Genomic DNA, 20,203 nt, shown 5'->3' on the forward strand with positions numbered 1-20,203 from the left:
TATAAACTAACATTACCTTACCTGCAAATTTATTTATTTATTTATTTATTTATTAAAACATTTTTATGCCGCCCCATTCGCCGAAGCCTCGGGGCGGCTTACAACATAGATAAAACAAGTTAAAATCCATATAAAATAATCTTAATTAAAACTCACATTATAAAATAAGCCGCCCTGGCCAGATAAAATTCAATTGTATTTAGCATTTAAAATGTTGCTTAAATAAAAAGGTCTTAGCCTGGCGCCGAAAAACAAATAACGACGGCGCCAGGCGGACCTCTCTGGGGAGCGCATTCCATAACTTAGGCGCCACCGCTGAGAAAGCCCTTCTCCGAGTAGCCACCCTCCTAATTTCTCTCACGGAGGGCTCCCGGAGAAGGGCCTCTCCCGCCGATCTCAGGGGGCGACTGGGCAAATATGGATGTAAGCGCTCCTTCAGGTAACCAGGACCCAAGCCGTTTAGGGCTTTATAGGTCATTACCAACACCTTGAATTGGGCCCGGACTTCAATGGGGAGCCAGTGAAGCTGACGGAGAACTGGTGTCATGTGAACATAACGTCCAGTCCCCGTCAGCAGCCTGGCAGCTCTATTCTGAACCAATTGAAGTATCCGGACCGTCTTCAAGGGTAGCCCCACGTAGAGCGCGTTACAGAAGTCAAGACGGGAAGTCACCAGCGCATGAGTCACTGTTGCAAGGCAGTCGTACTCCAGGTAGGGGCGCAGCTGATGAATCAGCCGAAGCTGGAGGAAAGCGCTCCTCGCCGCTGTTGTCACCTGAGCTTCAAGTGAAAGCTCCGGGTCGAGGAGCACTCCCAAGCTGCGGACCTTGTCCCTAGGAGGGAGTGCAACCCCATTCAGGACAAGGTTCAGGTCACCTTCTCCGAAGCCCGAACCGCCAACCAACAGGACCTCCGTCTTGTCTGGATTGAGCTTCAGTTTATTGGCCCTCATCCAGCCCATTACCTCGGCCAGGCACCGGTTCAGTACAGCCACTGCCTCACCTGGATTGGTGGAAAACGAGAGGTAGAGCTGGGTATCATCAGCATACTGATGGGTCCGCAGCCCACACCTCCTGATGACCTCTCCCAGCGGTTTCATGTAGATATTGAACAGTAAAGGGGACAAAATGGAACCCTGCGGTACCCCATGGCAAAGCTGCCATGGCGCAGAGCCATAGTCCCCCAACACCACCTTCTGGAATCGGTCGTTGAGATAGGAGCGGAACCACCGCAAAGCGGTGCCTCCGACCCCCAATCCCGCCAGCCTATCCAGAAGGATACCATGGTCGATGGTATCGAAAGCCGCTGAGAGGTCCAGGAGAACCAACAGGGACGCACTCCCCCTGTCCTTCTCCCTGCACAGGTCATCGTACAGGGCGACCAAGGCAGATTCAGTACCGTACCCGGGTCTGAAGCCGGACTGAAATGGGTCCAGATAATCAGTTTCATCCAAGAGTGCTTGGAGTTGTCCCGCCACCACTCGCTCTAACACCTTGCCCAGAAACGGGATGTTGGCCACTGGTCTATAGTTAGCGGCCATCCCTGGATCCAGTGACGCCTTCTTCAGGACCGGTCGGACTACCGCCTCCTTTAAAGGGGCAGGCACCCGACCCTCCCTCAGAGAAGCGTTAACCACTTCCAAGATCCAGGTTCCAATCCCGTGCTTGGAATCCTTTATTAACCAAGACGGGCAAGGGTCCAGAAGGCAAGTGGTAGGACGTACTCGTCCAAGCACCTTGTCCACATCATCGGGCCGCAATAACTGAAATTCATCCAATAATTCTGGACCAGACGGTAGCGTTGGTGTCTCCCTTAAAACCTCTGAATCAATAGTGGAATCCAGCTCGTGACGAATCTGAGCGATTTTCTCCCTAAAATGCTCGGCAAAGTCGTCACAGCGGGCCTTTGAGGGTGGAATCAGCTCTTCCTTTGGCCCTGGGTGAACCAGGCCTTGCACCACTCGAAAGAGCTCCGCCGGACGGCATTGTGAGGAGGCAATGGAAGCGGAGAAGTGTCTCTTTTTCGCCGCCCTCACCGCCACAGCATAGGCCCGATAGTGGGCTCTTAAGTGTGTTCGGTCAGATTCATCACGTGATTTCCTCCACCTACGCTCTAGCCGTCTCCCAACCTGCTTCATTGCCCTCAATTCTGGAGTGTACCAAGGGGAAGAGCGGGCTCTGCCCGATGGGAGAGGACGCTTAGGAGCGATCGTGTCTACAGCCCTGGTCATCTCCCCATTCCACAGTTCAACCAGAGCCTCGACAGGAGCACCCGTCTTGTCAGCCGGAAACTCCCCCAGAGCCTTCAGGAATCCTTCTGGATCCATCCGGCTCCGGGGGCGGACCCACACAATCGGGTCTGCACCCTTGCAGAGGGAGATGTCGCTCTCGAGCACAAACCTCACTAGGAAGTGATCTGACCATGACAGGGGAGTCAAGCATAAATTCCTCACCCTCAGACCACCCTCTTCCTGCCCCGTCGAGAAAACCAGGTCCAGAGTGTGTCCACGTTCATGGGTCGGGCCGGTGACATGTTGAGACAGCCCCATGGCCGTCATGGAAGCCATGAAGTCCTGAGCCGCCCCGGTCAAACTAGCCTCGGCATGGATATTGAAGTCCCCCAGGACCAGCATCCTGGGGGTCCTCAACACCAGGTCCGAGACCGTTTCCGTCAGCTCAGGCAGGGAGACTGTTGGGCAGAAGGGTGCACGGTACACCAACAGAATCCCCAATCTGTCTCGGTCGCCCAACACCAAGTAGAGACACTCCAGCCCTGGTCTCGAAGGGACAGGAAGTCCCGTGAGAGTGATGGAGGCCCGGTAAACCAAAGCGACCCCCCCTCCCCTCCCCTCCGGCCGTGAACAGTGCTGGACCATATACCCGGGCGGGCACAATTGAGAGAGGGCAACATCCCCCCCCTCTCCCGCCCAGGTCTCCGTTATACAGGCCAGGTCAGCCCCCTCATCCACAATCAAGTCATGGATGAGGGCAGATTTGTTATTGGCCGACCTGGCATTAAACAACAGCACCGTCAGGCCCGAGGGGCGACTGACAAGACTCCCTGGCACCTTCTGGCTGGGAGCAAAACCAGAAGTAGGGACAGGTGTCAGCCATCTGTCCCTCCTTCTTCTATGCAGACACGTTAAGCCCCCACCGCTATTACGTCCATTGCCCATCACCACACCAATGGCGGCGCCAGTGCGCTCCCCAGGAAACTCAGGCGGCAACATGGCCAGGGACGACTCCATAAAAACAAGTTAAAACACTTTAAAATTATAAAACATTTAAAATTGGCCGTTCAACAGAAGGGACTGCCACAACAAAAGAGCAAGTCCCCTGGCCAGCCTAGCCCCCCCCGAACAGCCCCCCCAAACGGCGGCAAACCGCCCTTTGGCCGACGCCCTTTCGCCGCCGGCCCCGGCCGCTGCTGGTGCTTTGTAGCCGCGGGCCGCCCGACGCCCCACCCCGTCCGGGCACGCCTGCCACGCGTGCAGGGGCGTGGCAGGGCAGTCAGGTAGCGGCGGAGTCGGCGGCGCGGCGCAGTCTTCGCGCGGTCTTCGGGCGCGTGCGCGGCGCGGTCTTTGGGCGCGGTGCGGTTCTCGGGCGCGGGCGCGGTCTCCTGCCAGGTGTTGTTGTAATTTAACTAATATTACCTTTCCTGCTTGTGTAATAAACAGTGAGAGAGATCTCTTGCTAAGCACAGTATGTCAGCTAACTTCTAGCAGTATATTCCCCATTCCATCTAGTTTCCATCCTTGTATGAACAGTCTCACTAGCCTAAGAGTAGTGCTACACTACAGTATTTTTCTGCTTGTATAATCTTATATACATGTGCAAATTGTACCCTACCTTTCCATGAGGAAAATGGAAAGGCAGCTGTTTTGGTTTGCTAGGGCATGGGGATCATTCCTATTTTGTTCAAGAGGTATAAATCAAGGAAACTATGCAGTAAAACATCTGATTCCAGTCTGGCCTGTGTAGGGTGCTGGCAAAATAAAGTCAACAAATTATTAATACATAACCTTTTAAGGATAGTAGCAAGCAATATATGGTTTGGTTACCATTGAGGAAAACATTTTGATGTACCCAGAAAGCTGTGCTTTGTTCTTATTAGATTGTTGATGTGTGTTCTGTAGCAGCCTGGTTGTCAGTCAGTACACGTGGGGTGGGAAGGTATAAATCAGCATAGATTACCTGCTTGTTACCACTAGTAGGACACATACTCTCAAAGAAGAGATTTGGTGCACTGCAACTTACTGGAGTACTTTCAAATGTGATGTCATTTAAGTTAATTAAACACTTGAGGTTTATGTCCAAGCTAGTTAATAAAATCGTATAAAATTGCTGGGAGACCTTTCAACTTCCCATGGATTTGTATTAGGGATAAGGTCTGGAAGAAAGTCATCATCTTTATGACCACATGATACTTTCTTATTTTAGGGCTCGGTATTCAAGCAGAACTCTTTGAAATCAATAGGAGTTGTGTTTGAGTAATGATTACCGGACAGCAGCCTTTGTAACTCTTTGAACTTGCCAGTTACCACAAGACTGTGTTTTTTTTTAAAGTTTGGTAATTGTTATTACAAGCTCTTCTTTTGCTAAGACTGATTATGTCTCCAGCAGTCTCTCACTATTGGCAAAAAAGAAAGGAGAAAAAGAGTTCAATTTGTTTGACTTGAAAATGTTCGCCTGACTCATAGTGACAGTCATTCTTTATGTGTGTCTTTGCCTTTTTCTGACAGCTGTGTAACTTTCAGTTTAATTACATCTGCTGTATACAGATTTATCAACTACCACCTAGAGAGGATGTGTCAGATGAACTCAGCAGTCATGTCAAAATGACATCTGGACCTTTTACTTCCTTTTTAATTAAGGGAGAGAAGTGCACAATTTTTATATGAGATCATGGGAATTATTTGGTGGATAGACATCCAGGCATTTAAATTCTGAAAAGGAACCCCGAATGCCTAAAATGTGTATAGGTGCATACTGCAATTTTCAGTGTGTTGTGTTGTATTACAAGAAAAGAAATGAGGGTAATTTGAAATCTCAGCCCCAGTTTGGCACGTTTGAGCTCTTTAGATGTATAAGGAACAACAGCAACAAAAGTGGTGGCCAATTATTTAACAGGAGATATGCTCAAAAGTCAAAAGAACAAATGTTTTCCTTGTTCCTCACCTTTTCCATCAGCATTCTTCAACAGATACTTTTCCATTTTCAAAATCCCTTTAGAATCCCAGTGCCACAGTTTTTCCTCCATTTCTCTAGCTTCGCCAAACCGCTACTTCTAGCCAACAGATGTTGCCAATTCCCTATTGCAAAACTCAATAAGTAAATATGCTACATGCCTTCTCAACTAAGTTCCTCTTAGTCACAGAGCAAGGATAAGAGAATATGAGTTTGAGCCAAATTCCCAGTCCCTGAATCATCCTTGTTGCCCTTTCATTAGCGGCACTGTTGAGCCAAGTGCTCCCCATCTCGCAGCAGTGCATTTTGTTTCTTGTTCCTAAGTGGAGGACTTGCCATTTGTCCCTATTGAATTACATTCTGCTACTCTCTGCCCTAGCCTATTGAGATCACCCTGTATCTTATCTGTCTTCCAGGGTGTTTGCTCTTCCACCCAGCTTTGTGTGATCTGCAAATTTGATTATCTTTCCTTGTACTTCCTCATCTAAATCATTAATAAAAATGTTGAAAAGCACTAGTTCCAGGATGGAAACCCGTGGCACACCATTTTCCACCTCTCCCCGCTTTGAAATGTGCCATTGATGAGAACTCTTTGAGTCCATTTTTGCAGGCAATTATGGATCCACCTAATGGTTACACTATCTACCCCCCCCCACCTTCTGCTAGTTTGATAATCAGGATGTTGTGGGGCACTTCGTTGAAGGCTTTGCTAAAGTCTAGACAGATTATGTCTACAGCATTCCCTCAGTCCATTTGGGAGGGTACCCAGTTAAAAAAAGACAAAACAAAATTGGATTTGCCTGGAAGGGTTTGTTCTTGCAAAATCCATTGTCTTCAAGGTGTTTGCAAACTCTTTGTTTTATTTGCTCTAGAATTTTTCCCTGGATTGATATCAGACTGGTTTATAGTTCACAGGTTCCTCTTCTTGTTTCTTGTAGATAGGGACAATATTAGTCCATCTCTAGTCATCTGGCACCTCTCCTGTCTTCCATGAATTCTTGAAAATGACTGATAGTGGTTTCCTTGAGTTCTTCCGCTAGCAATTTTATGACTCTGGGATGAAGTTCTTCAGGCCCTGGAGATTTGAACTCATTTAGCTCAATTAGATCTTTGATCATTTGGCTGTCAATTTTGGTCTGTCTTCTGCTTGTACTATACCTTGTCAGGAGGGTTGTAGTTCTTTTGGGAGAAGACTGCGCCAAAGTGGGAGTTGAGCACTTCTGCCTTTTCTTTGTTATCTGCTCTCTTTGTTCTATTCATGGTGAGCCATTGAACTCCCTTCTCTTTCACATGTCCTTTGCTTTGGACATATTTGAAGAAGGTATTTTTGTTGTTTTTAGTTCCCTTCCTTAGCCCCAGCTCATTCATTGCTTTAGCTTTCCTGACGTCATCCCTGCAGTTCCTTGCTTCTTGCTTGTATTCTTCTTTGTAGTCTGGCCTTCCTTCTGCCTGTCCTTTTTTGTTTTCAGATTATCTCTTCGCTGCTATTATTATTATTATTATTATTATTATTATTATTAGTAAGATTTATTATTATTTTTCCAACAAAAAGAAACTAAAAAACATTAATCATCAGAAACATCAGGCCTACTGGGTCAGCCCCCCATACTTTTTTTTAATAGTAATCTGTAAACATATTTAAATCTATGCACAGTCCCGTTTCTCTAGCCAATAATAAAAAGAGTTCCAAGTTTGATAGAAGTATGTATCTTCTTTCTCCTTCAGAGACAAAGTCAATCTGTCCATTTTGGCACAGTCCAAGATCTTTTTTAAAATCAGTCCGTTGGTATGTGGTTCTTCACTCCTCCAATGTTGGGCAAATGCAATCCTCACCGCAGTAATTACATGTAGAATCAAATACATTGCTTGATTATCAACATCATTAGGTACAATGCCTAATAAGAAAACTTCAGGTTTAAATATTAATGGTTTTTGTAACATTCCCTCAAGCCATATATGTATTTTAGCCCAATATTTTTTTGCCTTATCACAAGTACACCACATATGATAAAAAGTACCTGGTTTATGTTTGCATTTCTAACATCCATTTGACATAATTGAAAACATCTTAGCTAATCTATTTGGTGATAGATACTATCTTTAAAACATTTTATAAAGATTTTCTTTATATGAGGTTGCTAATGTTACTGTAATATTTCTTTCCCACAGCTTTTGCCATTTCTGTAACTCAATATTATATCCAAAATTTTGTGCCCATGTTCTCATAGTTTCCTTAACTTGTTCATCTTCCATTCTCATATCCAAAAGAAAATTATACAGTCTTTTAATCATTTTCTCATCTGATCTTAAGATCACTTGGTCAAATGTTGTTAACTCCTTATAAAGACCCCACATTTTATAATCTTTAACATATCTCGATTGTATTTGAACCTTATGCCACCAAGAGATAGTAATTCCCTGCTCTTGTAGTTCTTGGTTCAGTTTCAGTCCTCCATCATTATCCAGAATATCATTATATCTCACAATCATATCAAAATTAAATGCATTTGGATATACAAGAGCTTCCATAGGTGATAGCCATCTTGGTAATTTAGTGTACAGTTTTGTCTTTAATTTTTCCCACACTGACATTAATGACTTTCTAATATAATGATTTAAAAAACAACCATGTGCCTTACACTTCTCATACCACATATAAGTGTGCCAACCCATTTGCAAATCATGCCCTTCAAGATACAAAATTCTCTTATTTCTTAAAGTTATCCATTCTTTTAACCATGTTAAGACAGAAGCTTGATAATACAACATCCAGTCAGGAAGGCCAAAATCCTATTCCTTTTGGCCTCCTGAATCATTTTTAATTTAACCCTTAGTTTCTTCTTTTTCCATACAAATCTCAAAATTTGGATGTTTAGATCATCAAAGAATTGTTTATCAATTTTTATGGGAATTGTTTGGAATAAAAATAAGAACTTTGGTAATATATTCATTTTAACTATTGCTATTCTTCCCAACAATGATAGTTGCAAATTAGCCCATTTTTCCAGATCACTCTTAATTTCCTTAAGTAGTCTATCATAATTATCGTCTTTCAATGTAGTACATTTAGCTGTAAGAAAAATCCCCAAATATTTAAGCTTTTTAACAATTTGAAGATCTACTTGTTCCATCAGAGTTTTTCTCTGCTCCAATGTGAGATTTTTCACTAGCAATTTCATCTTTTCTCTATTTATTTTAATCCCAGTAACTTCACCATACTCTTCTATCTTTTGTAGAAGTTTAAACATTGTTACCAAGGGCTTCTCTAGAATAAAAACTAAATCATCTGCAAATGCTTGCAGTTTATAGCTTTCACCTCTAATTCTAGCGCCTTTAATATCCATATCTTCTCTAATATTTCTATTTAGCACTTCTAAAATCAATATAAATAACAATGGTGATAAAGGACATCCTTGTCTTGTGCCCTTTTGAATATCTATAGTATTTGTAAGTTCTCCATTAATTATAACCCTGGCAGTCTGTTTTTGATAAATGCTTGATATTGCATTAATAAATTTTCTACCAAATTCCACTTGTGCTAGTTGTTGTTTCATGAATTGCTGGTTAACATTGTCAAAGGCCTTCTGTGCAGATTATCTCTTAGCTTTTTGTGAAGCCATATGGGCTTCCTCTGATGTGTACTATTCCTTTTCCTTGTTGGAATTGTTTATAGCTGTGCCTTAAGTATTCTTTAAAGATATCTCACCCTTCTTGGACACTTTTTCTCTTTAGAATGGCTTGCCATCAGACTTTGCTTATAATTGCCCTGAATTGGCTTTTTTGGAATCCAGAGCACATGTTTGGCTACATTTAGTTTTAGCTTCCTTTATTATTGAGAATTCAGGAAAGACATGGTCACTTTCCCTCAGAGTTCCCACGGCTGTTACTTTGTCCAATATGTCTTCCCTGTTGGTTAAGATAAGGTAGAGTAAAGGCCTAACTCTGGTTCCTACTTCTACCTTCTGCTGGAGGAAGTTATCAGCAACACATTAGGAATTTCTTAGACGGGCTGTGTATGGCAGAGTTTGACTCCCAGCAGATATCAAGGAAATTAAAGCCCCCCATAATGATAACATCATGCCTCCACAAAATACTGAAAATTTCATCTCTTTCCTCACCTTCACTGGGTAGACAATAATAGACTCCAATTATGATGCTCCTTTTATTCTTTTTTCCATTTATATTAATCCAGTTCCACTCGATGGGATTACTGGTCTCTTCATCCTGTATTTCTTCACAGAGTTATGTATCTTTAACATAAAGTGCAACCCTGTCTACTTTTCTGTTGCCTCTATTCTTTTTGAACAGGTTATATCCTGCAAATTTTGAATTCCATTTGTGGGAGTAATCCCACCACATTTCAGTTATGCCTATTAGGTCATATTTGCCCTTGTGTACTAAGAGTTCAAGTTCATGTTGTTTGTTTCTCATACTTTGGGCACTGGTGTATAGACATCTAAGCCACGTAAATTATTCCCTGCCTTCATTCCTACATATTTGGGGAGACTAGTGTCAGGCACAGCTAGAGTTTCTTTCACTGTTGCAGTATATAACCCTTTGTTAGTTGTTGCACCCCGATGTATGTCTCCCTCCCCTACAGAATTCAATTTAAAGCCCTCCTAATAAACTTCTTCATACTGTGACCAAGTACATCCTTTCTTTTCTTTGTGAGGTGAAATCCATCACTTGTGCCAGCAGGCTGTCTTCCTGGAAGCTTAGCCCGTGGTTCCAAAGTACAAATCTCTCATGGCTGCACCACCATCATAGCCAGGAAATCATGTGGAGTATTCTCCCCCCGCCACCCTCACAGCATTTTTTCCTCTTCCACGAACTGGAATGATTGAGGAGAAAACTATATGGACCCCAATGTTCTTAAATTTCCTCCCTAAGTTTCTAAGTCTGCCGTAATTTTCTCAAAGCTCCTGCTGGCAATGTCAATAGTTCTCACATAAAGGAGAAGGAAAGGATGTGTGTCAGTGGGTTGTGCATCAGTAGGTTGTATGAGCATTGGTATTCTGTTAATTGCATCATTGATCTTTGCTCCAGGGACTCAGCACAGTTGAAGATTCCAAGGGTCCTCCTAAAATATGTGTTTTCCATCACATGCAACAGGGAATCTCCGACAACTATCAGTTTTCTCCATTTCTTGTTGCAAACTTTAGTATCTTTTTACTTTCGAGATTGACTTTTTGTCTCTTTTTCAGAGTTACTCAGTCTGCTGCGTAGTTCCTCCACAGCAGGTTTCTCACTTGTCTCATCCTCAAGTATCTTAAAGTGGGGCAAAGCAACTTCTAGTTCTTCTACACTTAACTGTCACCTTCTCTCAGTTTTCTTCTTCTGCCTCAGCTTGTTGATGCACTTCTAGCTAATGTTCTGCTCTTAGCTGTTCCAGTTCCACCCCTCTGTCTAAAAACTCTTCTTCTTCTTTTGTTGTTGTTATTTTGAGGGTGGTCACTCTCTGTTCTAGTGCTCTCACCTTTTCTTCTAGCAAGGCTACTAGCTTGCACTTGTGGCATGTGTAGGCCATGTTGCGCTCAGATACGAAAACAGACATTGCAGCAATATTGCAAGTCACCACCACTGTGGAGTCTTCTCAGTCCATTCTTTGTGCTACTTTTGTGAATCTGTCTTGGTGGGCTGCTGTGACAACCGGTGCTTTCTCTTGTCTAAACTAAAGATTAACAGCGCAGCCCTTCAGGTAAATGGGAGTGTGATACAAGACAAAAACAAATAGCTGGAGGGAACTAAAGAGAAAAGAAGGGGGGAAATGTTAGGGACCTTCCCTGCGGAACTCCACCACCAAACTCCTGTTCGCTGTGCCTGTTCGCTCACTCGCTGGGAGCTTGACTGCTTGTATCTTATATCGATGCTGCATCTTGATATAAGATAAGCTTATATCGTAATGTAGCTTGCTCTAACCTGCTCTACTAGGAGTCCGGAACCGCCCACACAACTGCTGCTAGCTGATCAGGCCACTAGCTTCAGTTAATCAGCTAGTCAGGAATTCCCTTCAGTTGTAACTTCCAGAACACACGGCTTCTTAGAAAAACAAAACACTGTTTGCTGGGCTAGTGTAGGCCCCTCTCCACTTTCCCTCTGTCTCCCCTTCCACTGCAACTCTGCCACCAAACTCCTGTTTGTTCTCCCTGGCGCTCACTCGCTGGGAGCTTGCCTGCTTGTATCCCAGAGGCCTTAGACTAGCTGGGGCAGCTTGCTCTAATCTGCTCTGCTAGGAGTCAAGAACCATACTACAATTTGCTGTACTGTCCCTTTGGCTGGAACAACAAATTGCATTGATTGCTATAAAATTATACTTTAAATGATAGTCAGAAACATTGAAGTCATTTAAGGCAAAACTCACAAAAGAGCAAGACTTGCAAACTTGCAAAATACACTAGATTATTTGAGTTATCATGGTACTGCTGGAGATAGGAATGGAGGGGTCAGCTGGATCCAGTGTGCCATTTTCAGAAACAGAACAGCTCTTTCATTCTGCAGAAGGAAATAAGACCCAGAGGAGGCTCTTGCTAGAGGAAGAAGGGAAGCTAATTTTGCTAATGCAGCCTTCACAGGTACATTGTTCCAGATATCTCTGAACCTTCCAGTGCAGCTTTTCAGTGGCTGTAAATAGGCTGTGGGGTGTGCATAAATGGTTTTCTCATCCTTTAGAGCAGGGATGTACAGAAGCTGGGGGTCTCAAGATATTTTGACCTTCAACTCTCAGTAGCCCTTGCCAGCATAGCCAATAATCAGGAACACTTGTGGCTGGAAATTACTTTTAGCTCATCCCTGGTCTAGACAAACATCTTGTGAGTGGAATTCAGCTCCCAGAAACTCATAGACTCATAGATATAAGAGATGCTTACATTAGTTTTCCAGTGCCCAAGTCTGTAATTTGAGCATAAAACATAAAACTGGCTAGATATGCAGTTAATTTAAAAATGGGCTATATCTTGTTTCCTATTCCACAGTAACAAGTACAGTGGTACCTCGGTTCATGAACACCTCAGTCCACAACCAAATTGGTTCACGAACAAAAATTTCAGAAAAATTATGCCTCTGTTTGCAAACTCTGCATCAGGTGATGACCACGTTCGCGGCCATGTTCTCCACTTGAGGTCGCAGACAGACCTGTGGTCACTTGCTGTGAAGCTTTTTTGTGTGCTTTTTAGCACATACAGTACTGTAAAGTATTATTCAATAATAATATTCAATAATAATATTCAATAATGGCTCCAAAGAAAGTGCAGAGCAAGCATGGTGGTAAAAAGAATTTGCAGAGCAGTAATGAAGGTGACCAGAATGTGCAGATTTTTTGCCAGAATTGATCCTGCAGCTAAGAGACAAAGAAGAGAGGAAACCCCTGAAGGAGATCTCCCCGATGTCTTTATGGAGGGAGATTCTCCCTCCAAACAATAACCTCCCCCGCACCGAGGTTAGTGTTCTCTACGATACTGTACTTCGTTACTTTGTTGTTCTTTGTTACTTTGTTTCAAATTTTTGTGATTAAAAATATTTACAGAATGGATTAAACTTATTTACATTGAATCTTATGGGGAAATTTGACATGGTTCGCAACCAAAATTGATCCACAACCACATTCGTAGGGGTCAGAATGGATTAACCTTATTTCCATTGAACCTTATGGGGGAATTTGACTTGGTTTGCGACCAATTTGGGTTGCGACCAGAATCGTGGAATGAATTAAGTTTGTGAACCAAGGTACCACTGTATACTGCACTTTAGACTAAAAGGCTTGTGGGAAATGTCTTTATCCTTTAACAGAAACAGTATTACTAATAAAGTACTGCTGTTGGGTTTTTTGATAATCATATAGGAAATTAAAACATACCATAACTCTTACTGAAAAAGTTATGTGGTAGTGATACAGGGGGAAATGGCAAAACAACAACAACAAAAACCAGGTACAAGAGCCATTAAGAGGGCTATACTTGGGCAAGTCAGAATGAAAAGTAACAGGTCACTGAAAACTGAGTGACAATCTCCAAGGGTTTTCACAGCCCTGCAAACTAAGTGCCCTTGCCAGGTTTTCTTGGTTTATCTTTTATAAAGCCCATAAACAAATAGTATAAAATATTGATTGTATATATAAAATCAGAATTGTAAGCATAAGTGTTTATTATAGAGTAAGGTTATTGTGTAACATAAGTGCCAAAAATACAGCTCAAGGGGATGAGGAATATCTTTTAAGATACTGCAATATGTTGGCAATAGATAAAACCAAACAACATGTACAGACGTTCTGATTAATACAAATGGAGATGGTATAATTCCTGTGGTAAAAAGACACTGCTTTCTGTATATTGTTTCTCTCTCTTCATAACTTGGGGAACCTCTTTGTCCTTGTTATTTTACTACACACTAAGTGCCAGTCTCTGCTGCTTGGCAGTAGAATTAAGAATTAGCTGACACATTAAAATCAAGTGGCCCACAAGAAGCAGACACATAATCATGCAATTCCTTTTGCTAAGACGGTGGAAAGGAAAATAGGAAGAAATCCAAATGTTGGCAGTGTAAGACCATCTGCTGAAGGAGGCATTTCTCTGACCTAAATGAAACAGAATACACCGTAGGCTCCTTCTCTGTTAGGTCTCATCCCAGACCACCCCGCCTTTCCCAGCCTCGGGGGAGGGTGGCTTTAATAATGGTCTGTGTAAACTGATGCTCAGGCAGTGAGAGTTTGGAGAAGCGTTGTCTCAATGAAAGGCAGTCCCTGAAGGGTACGAAGAGTTTCCAGCAACTTCAGGGAAAATGTCTGTCCTCGCTAAAGTCTTGAAAATGGACTGCAAGCAGGTGCTTGAGCCCCAGAGGAGCTGCGTTTACGGTGCGATTTTTGTCAAGATGTTTCACCAGCTGCCCAAGCTTTCGAGCAGCACGTCGCTGGAGGTGCAGAATAATGTAAGGGCAGCTGCAGAGGACAAAGCAGAGGAGAAGGTGGCAGCCTCGGCGGGATCCAGGGGGCTCCCCAAAGCCGGCCAGCAGCACCCATGCCACCCAAGAGTGAAAAGCCTGAAAGAAATGCCAGGACCCACGACCTTCTCGAATCTGGTCGAGTTTTTCTGGAAGGATGGCTTTAGCCGCATTCATGAAATCCAGGTACAATTTAGTGAAAGTAATCATTGTGAAGATGGATTCGTTTCCCTCCAGAGAAGAAAGCCAAGGAAACCATGTGTTGCATACAATGTTACTCTAACTTCAATCCCATTTATTTGAATGGGACTACTCGTGGTAGGACTAACTTTGGCTGCAACCCCGTGTGTCCGTAGCACTGCAATCTTAACTCTAGAGTTTTATGGTGCAGGACAATTAAAAGACTCGCCTCCCCCCCCTCCCCCCGCATCACTGCGGGCTTCATGCCGTCCGACTGTGACGAACTGAATGAAATTAGGCTTGTTTCACTCTTCAGAGATTGCAGTCAGTTTGGTTTATTTTCCGAAGGTATCACATCTGCTAGAGGGAGGGTTCCGAATCGCAAAACATACTAGCCAGCTGCTCCCTGGGTCCTCATTGCAGTTCCTTCGTGGCTTTGCTCTCCCCACGTTTGATGTTTCTTCATATTTTCTTCAATTGCTAACTGGGCATTCTCACTGGCAAGACTTACGGGGTGGGGTGTGGTACAGTTAATTTTATACTCTACTTGAGGGTCTTATTATTCATTGAATAACTGAACTGAATTATCTAACCAGGATAATTTTGTAGGTAGAAAGTGTCTGCTTGTCCACTTTTTACTATTAAAAATTTCTATATCTTATAAGTACATTGACTAATGAGTTGCCTAACTAAAACTAGATGGCAAAGAAGGGAAGGGAGAAGACGTTATAAGTGGTCCTTGTTTGAATAGTCTAAAGCTGCAATCCTACGCCCACACTTTGAAGTAAGCCCCACTGGAATACAGGGAAGACTTACCTTGGAGTGGCATGGGTAAGGTTGCATTGTTAAAGTATGAATAATAACTTCTGGGATGTGCCTTAACTGTTGTTGGAGGTATGTTTGTTTTTAAGTTCCTTCAGAGCATTTGCCAACGAGATGTGGTCGCCGAAAATTGGCTCTCAGTTTGAGACTTGCTTTATAAGTAAGAAATAATAAGTCGACCAAGGCAGCCCTAGCCCGAGCGGCTGGTGGTGCGGGCGAGACTTCGCCTCCCAAGGGAGCTGCTGCCTGTTCTCTCGGCGCAGAAATCCCCCCTTTCTTCGCACCTCATCTCTGGGGAGAGACCATTTTGTCCCCTCGCTTCCACCGATCCCTGAAGAAACTTCTAGAATTTATCGACCATATATATGCGTGTGGAAGTTCACTTAGGTGGGGGTAGTTACTGCATTGCAAGGACTGGAGAGGAGGCGCGGCAGCATCATGAGCTGCCGGCTAAAAGTTACACAACCTCCTCAGCAGGAGGCGGCCGCTTTGAAACACTCCCATTTATTTATGCTTTTTCCCCTTCCGGCGGTCTTCCCTCCCTCCCTCCTCTCCATTTAAAACGAGCGTAGGAAGGGGAGAGGGGAAGCAACTTTGAGTAAGGCTGAAAGCAGGCTTGCAGCCAACCTAGAAAATCAGGGGGTGTCGAAAAGTAAAGGGAGTGGTTGCTTCGTCTGGTTTGGGCTTTGCAAGAATTGCTTTTTAATGCTGAATGGGAGGGGGGAGCAGAGCGCATTTGGGGGCAGGCTCCCCCGAGTCCCCCCCCCCCGCTGCGGGGGCTGTGCCAAGCTGCCGGCAAGGTTTGCCCGTCCTTCCCTTCCCGCGTCTCGGAAAGGGGCGGGCGCGTGGGGGAGGGGCGGGCGGGGGCGCCGGAAAGGTTTTGCACGCCTTTCTTTCCTTCGCCTGCTTTCCCGGGGGGGGGGGGGGGGGGTGCGCCACGTGATCCTGATGGCAGTGGGGATGGGGCAGAGTGGGGCTCCGTGCGTTTCATCAGAGGAACTGCAATCCCCCCTCTGCTTTTTCCACTGACTGCTCATTTTTCCACATCTGGTTCCATGGACTGCTCCTCCCCCTCATCACGTAACAGGATGGTTGCCATGGAACAAAAGTGTGTGTTTGCACACTACATGTAACGCATTTGCACCACCCTCCCCCCAAGGTCTTGGTGCATTTGCCATCCACTCCGTTGCTGGCATTGACAGGGCTAACATTTTACATCTGCCGGCTACTTTGCATCACAGAGCCAATCTGTTCTTTTGCTCTGCACGGGGCTGGCCATAGTTTACTTCACAAGGTGGTGGGCAGCATGTTTCTGTGAACTACTATGGAAGAATTCCAAAAGATAGGATATAAATAATTGTGGATCATACAAACACCTTGCTAGCTTTGATGGTCTCTATCAGATGTAAACCATGCTTGGACTTAAAACGTGCACAGGAAAGAAAGAAGGAAATGGAGACATGTGTTTTGTAGTTGTGGTCACTGAGATCTGTCTCTGTCTCTTTGCTTTTGAAAGATGATGTGCAGCTAGTACAGTTAAGAGAGCACTCAATGAGTCTTCTGTAAACTAAGGAAGAAACATCCACGATTAAACTATGGACTTGCATGAAGTACTGTCCTGAATCTCTTACCAATCAGCTTCATGAGATAACCCTGAGTTGTAGCATTATGAAAGAAGAAAAATAGCTCCATACCCATTTTCTCCACATCACAGATAGTTTTGTATGTATCATATCCTTATTTAGTTTGTCCACATAACCTAAACAATTCCAGCTGTTGTAGCCCTTCCTCATAGGGGACTTGCTCCAGTGTTTTGATCATGCTGATTGCCCTTTCCTGAATTTTTTCCATTTCTATAATGTCCTTTACTTAGGTGCAGTGTCAGAAATTGTACTCAGTAGTCTGAACGGGGTCTCACCATAGAGTTTATAATGGTGGTATGATATTGGCAGTTTTATGTTCCTTTACAAACTATGCCTAACATGGAGTTTGCCTTTTTCAGAGCAGCCTTGCACTGGGTTAATATTTTCATCAAGCAGTCCACCACAACCCCAAGGTCTCTTTGATGGTTAGTCACTTCCAGTTCAGATTCTTTCAGTTTATACTTGAAGCTGGGATATTTTTATGTAATGAGCATTACTTCACCCTTGTTTATTTGGAATGTTTGCCATCTTGATTCCAATTCTACCAGTTGGGATAATCTTTTTGTTTTGAAGATCAGAAAACAGATTAGGAATAAATTGTATATTCTCCCAATGGGGGAATGTAAACAGTGGAATCCCACAGATATCTGTACTGGGACCAGTGCTTTGAACTTACTCATAAATTATCTGTAATTAGGAGCGAGCAGTGAAGGGGCCAAGTTCACCTATTATACCAAATCTATGGAATGCGCTCCCCAGAGAGGTCCGCCTGGCGCCGTCGTTATTTGTTTTTCGGCGCCAGGCTAAGACCTTTTTATTTAAAACTTATTTTAATTGTTAAATTATTGAATTAATTAGGATTTTAAAATTTTTAGCCGAGAATGCACGGGGGGGTTTTAAACGATTTTTTAAAATTGTACAGACTCTCAGCCCAACCTACCTCACAGGGTTGTTGTTGTGGGGATAAGATGGAGGAGGAGGAGATGTAAGCTGCCTTGAGCCCTTTGCAGGAAAAAGGCAGGATATAAGTTGATAATAATAATAATAATCATTATGTATGTATGTATGTATGTATGTATTCTTTGTGAGCCGCCCCAAGGCTTTGTTGCGATGGGGGCAGCATAGAAATGTTTAACTAAATAAATATTAAAGTGGCTAACCAGTTACTGAGCCTTAAGAGGACCTCCCCTCTTATTCCATGACTTCTAAGTATTCACAGAAGTCTTGGTGAGGAACTTTGTCAAAAGTCCAAGTAAACAGAGTCTACTGGCTCACTCCATCCACATATTTATTGACACTCTCACCTTCATTCGATACTCCTTGAGTATTTAATGGATTTATTCTCAAATGGTCTGGCTGCCTCTTAGCTAGTTCCCTGCTTCTGTTGTATTAAAAAAAAATTATTTCTGCCTTGAAGTTGTTAACAATATGCTTTTTTGCATCTCTTATTGTCTGCTTGTATTTTGCTTGTACAAGCTTGTGCTCCCTTTTGTTTTCCTCAGTTAGTCAAAACTTTTATTTTTGAAGGATGTCTTATTTTCTCTAATACGTTCCTCGCCACTTCTCGTTTAACCATGGACTGATGTTACCTTTCCTATCCCGTGTTCTATGTTATATCTGGCCTTCTATTGTTGTGGTTTTGTGTAATCCCCAAGCATTTTGAAGGGATTTAAGTTTCTTGTCTTCCCTTTTACTAGCTGCCTCATTTTAGAGAAGCCAATGTGACTATGTTGATTAGAGTAATCCATTTTTGTCTACTCCAGTGCTGCTTCCTTCCTCACCACTGCTTTTCTGGTTCCTCAAGAAGGAACAGTGCTCTCTTCAACTTAATATTTTAGTTATTCCAGTTTCCTTTGCCATTACTATTGAAGCTCTGGCTCAGGGGAGGCACTGTGTGAGCCCAGACTGCAGCTCCAAAATTGCACTTTGATATTGTGCATGTGCAAAAGCTTATTTATGCAGAATAGGTATTCACTACGAGGGGAAATTTTTGTCCATGGATGAGTTCATTATTTTGTGAATAAGTAACAAACTCACTTAAGTAAATTTGCCATTACCAGTAATTACCCAAATATGATGGACTTGGAATGGGATTTCCCAAAAAAAAAAAAAAAAAAAAAAAACCAAGGGAGAAGAAAACCTGCAGGAAAGAGGTACTTAATGGTTTCCCTAACCAGTCCACTCAGTCTTCTGCAGTCAGTTAAAAACTATTCAGGAATAATTTAGGACTGAGCACTCCATGTGGTTGGCAGAAACCTTCCAAAAATTTTGGCTTGCATACAAAGATCCACTGTGTAAATGGCAAACACATCCTCTTACACAAGGGAAAAATATTGAAGTGTAGACAAGAAGGGAAAGAACACTCATGCACTCACCGAAGTACCCTTGCAGGCATCCAAACTTCTGTGTCTCCTCTGAAAAATAACAACATAATTGAAATTCATCCAGCAAATGTACTAGGAAAACCAGGACACAACTCATATGCATTCTGCTGTCAACATGCCATGTAAGTCAGCCCGAATATGAACATTCTCACTAACTCCTGCTGTAATAGGTTTAGTAGATATGCCACAGCTGACTACCTGCTTCTTGTTTCCATTGGGGGCCAGGATATAACAGGCCCATAACTACCTAGCTGGAAGGACATTGTGAACAATACAATAGCAGCAGATTGGCTCACCACAATCACCGCTATGGAGCCCAGCCTCTAGTCTGTGTTCACTCATCTCTGCTATTTTCTTGTCTACAGCTCTCCAGAATGATAGGCAGGAGACTGTCTCCAGCAGTGTGGGAGAGCATGGCAAGCAACCATGGTGTCAGCTGCTTATGTCATCTCATTCCACAAGTTGACTAGTGGTTGAGTAGAATTGTTTGTAATGTGTAAATTTCTTGGAGAACAGTCAACAAACAATTGCATTCATTAATTGTTGAAGGCAGATTATACTGACCGGTCCACATTTCCAAGAAGGCTGTTTCCAGTCCATTCTTCACCAGGTAAGGATTTGTCCATGATACCAGGGGTTTCCCGTGTAGCACCTGTGAGTGTCATGGCGCCTGGAAGGGCCTCCTGCCACGTTCATAAGGCATTCTGTTCCCCGTCCCCTTCAAAATTTGTTTAAAATACAGCTACTGGAATATCTTCAGGTAGTCTTAATTTCTACCCTTTTGCCTTGCTCTTTCTCTCCCCTGTACCTCCTTGCCTTGTTGTTTTCCCCTGACTCCCACCCTTTAGCCTTGTTATTTCACCATCATCTCTTTAGCCAGCGTTTAGCTGGCCAGGCCCCCACATGAGCCATAATCTCTGTGTGTTTGTGCTGATGCCTACAGCACTCCAAATTCCCAAATACACCCATTGGTCCAAAAAGGCTGGGGACCCCTGATACAGTCACATTCTCTATATCTAGATCTCCAGCCTCCTGGACAGTGAACCTTCCCCACACC

General features: G+C 43.6%; 1 protein-coding gene across 1 annotated transcript in view; it reads left to right on the plus strand.

Annotated features, from left to right (window-relative positions):
- The first annotated feature begins 13,958 nt into the window (after positions 1 to 13,958).
- Positions 13,959 to 20,203, plus strand: part of LOC123027473 (cytochrome P450 27C1) — a 35,572-nt gene continuing 29,327 nt past the window's right edge. Inside the window, exon 1 of the mRNA XM_044438386.1 lies at positions 13,959 to 14,303. Within this exon, the coding sequence (XP_044294321.1) occupies positions 13,959 to 14,303 (345 nt within the window). The remainder of the gene's footprint in view (positions 14,304 to 20,203) is intronic.

This window comes from Varanus komodoensis, unplaced genomic scaffold (assembly GCF_004798865.1).
Source record: "Varanus komodoensis strain SLA01 unplaced genomic scaffold, ASM479886v1 scaffold32, whole genome shotgun sequence".
NCBI classification, from domain to species: domain Eukaryota; kingdom Metazoa; phylum Chordata; class Lepidosauria; order Squamata; family Varanidae; genus Varanus; species Varanus komodoensis.